The sequence below is a fragment of the Geospiza fortis genome, unplaced genomic scaffold, assembly GCF_000277835.1.
Source record: "Geospiza fortis unplaced genomic scaffold, GeoFor_1.0 scaffold659, whole genome shotgun sequence".
NCBI lineage: Eukaryota > Metazoa > Chordata > Aves > Passeriformes > Thraupidae > Geospiza > Geospiza fortis.
In genome coordinates, this window is record NW_005054530.1 from 366019 (window position 1) to 367246 (window position 1228).

The following is a 1228-nucleotide window of genomic DNA, read 5'->3' on the forward strand; positions in this document are numbered from 1 at the left end:
ATATATTATATATATATAAACATCCTTATTTATTTGGGGGTTTGGGGAGGGCTCAGGGGCGTCATCGCCGCGTTGCAGTCCTTCCATTCGGGAGCTGAGGGGTTAAAACTTCCCGGAGCATCGTCCCGAGGGAGAGCCCGACCCGGCTGGAGCGCACTGCTGGAGGGGGGAGCTGATGGAGGGGAGGAGGGAAGGAAATTTGGGTGTCCCCCCTCCTTCTCTGTGATTCCCAGCGGGATTTTGCAGCCTGGGAAGCGGGATGAAGGCGCCGCTGCCGTGTGAAGCGTCTCTGGATGAGAACAATCATCTTCAGCCGCCAGGGCTGTCCCCCCACCCTTACAATGTGGGGCACCCTCAAAACGAGACTGTGCTGGACCAGCCCTCCCCGCTGTGCCCTTTTCCTCCCGGATTTTCCTGCTTTCACCCCAGGATCCAGGCGAGATCAGTGCTCCCAGACTGGGACACCCTGTTGTCCCCATGGGAGACGTGACAAGCGTGGTGGCAGGGATGAATCAGGGTGTCCCCAATCCCACACAGCTGGGTGAGTGACAGGAATGCTGCCATCCCACATGGAGCCGTCCGTCTGTCCGTCAGCGGGGTGAGTGGGCGTGTGCTATTTTTGGGACGATGAGGATATTTTGGGAAAGGGGTGGCGGGGGGGGATTTCGGTCACTTGGGGGCTCTTTGTTATTAAAGGACGCCCGTGGCAGAACGATCCCAGCGTGGTCTCGTCCTTCACCTCGGCATGGGGCGGCAGGGACAGGGTGAGGAGGGCACGGCTCCCACCACTCACCGCTGCCACTGGTGATGAAGACGCCGGTGGGAGGAAGAAACTGTTTCCACCATCGGGGTGCAGTTATTCTGTCCTGGAAAACCCTGAGGGGGATACCAGGATATTCCTCCCTTGTGCCGTGGCATTCCCTGGGTGGACAAACGGCCCAACAGGGGACACCAGGTCATCCTGGGGAAAACCGAGGGGAACAGAAGGGGGCCTGATGGCAACCGGGTGTCCCCACTGTGTCCCCGAGGGAACAGGACAAGGTGCGCTGTAGGACAGGTAGGAAAGCGGGGCGCAGCACTCAGGGGTGCCCCATGCGAGCCCACATGAGGAAGAAAGAAAAACCAGCCCTTTTTCTTGTTAATTTAAGTTCCTGCTGGGCAGGCAGCACCCACCCCGCCCTGGTCGTTCCCGTTTTCCCCGCGGGGGGCACAAAGCCCATCCCAAATC

The 1228-nt window shown here is 59.5% G+C and overlaps 1 protein-coding gene across 1 annotated transcript in view; it reads left to right on the plus strand.

The window, feature by feature from the left end:
- Positions 1–259: 259 nt before the first annotated feature.
- Positions 260–1228, plus strand: part of RELT (RELT TNF receptor) — a 7329-nt gene continuing 6360 nt past the window's right edge. Inside the window, exon 1 of the mRNA XM_014310419.2 lies at positions 260–343. Within this exon, the coding sequence (XP_014165894.1) occupies positions 260–343 (84 nt within the window). The remainder of the gene's footprint in view (positions 344–1228) is intronic.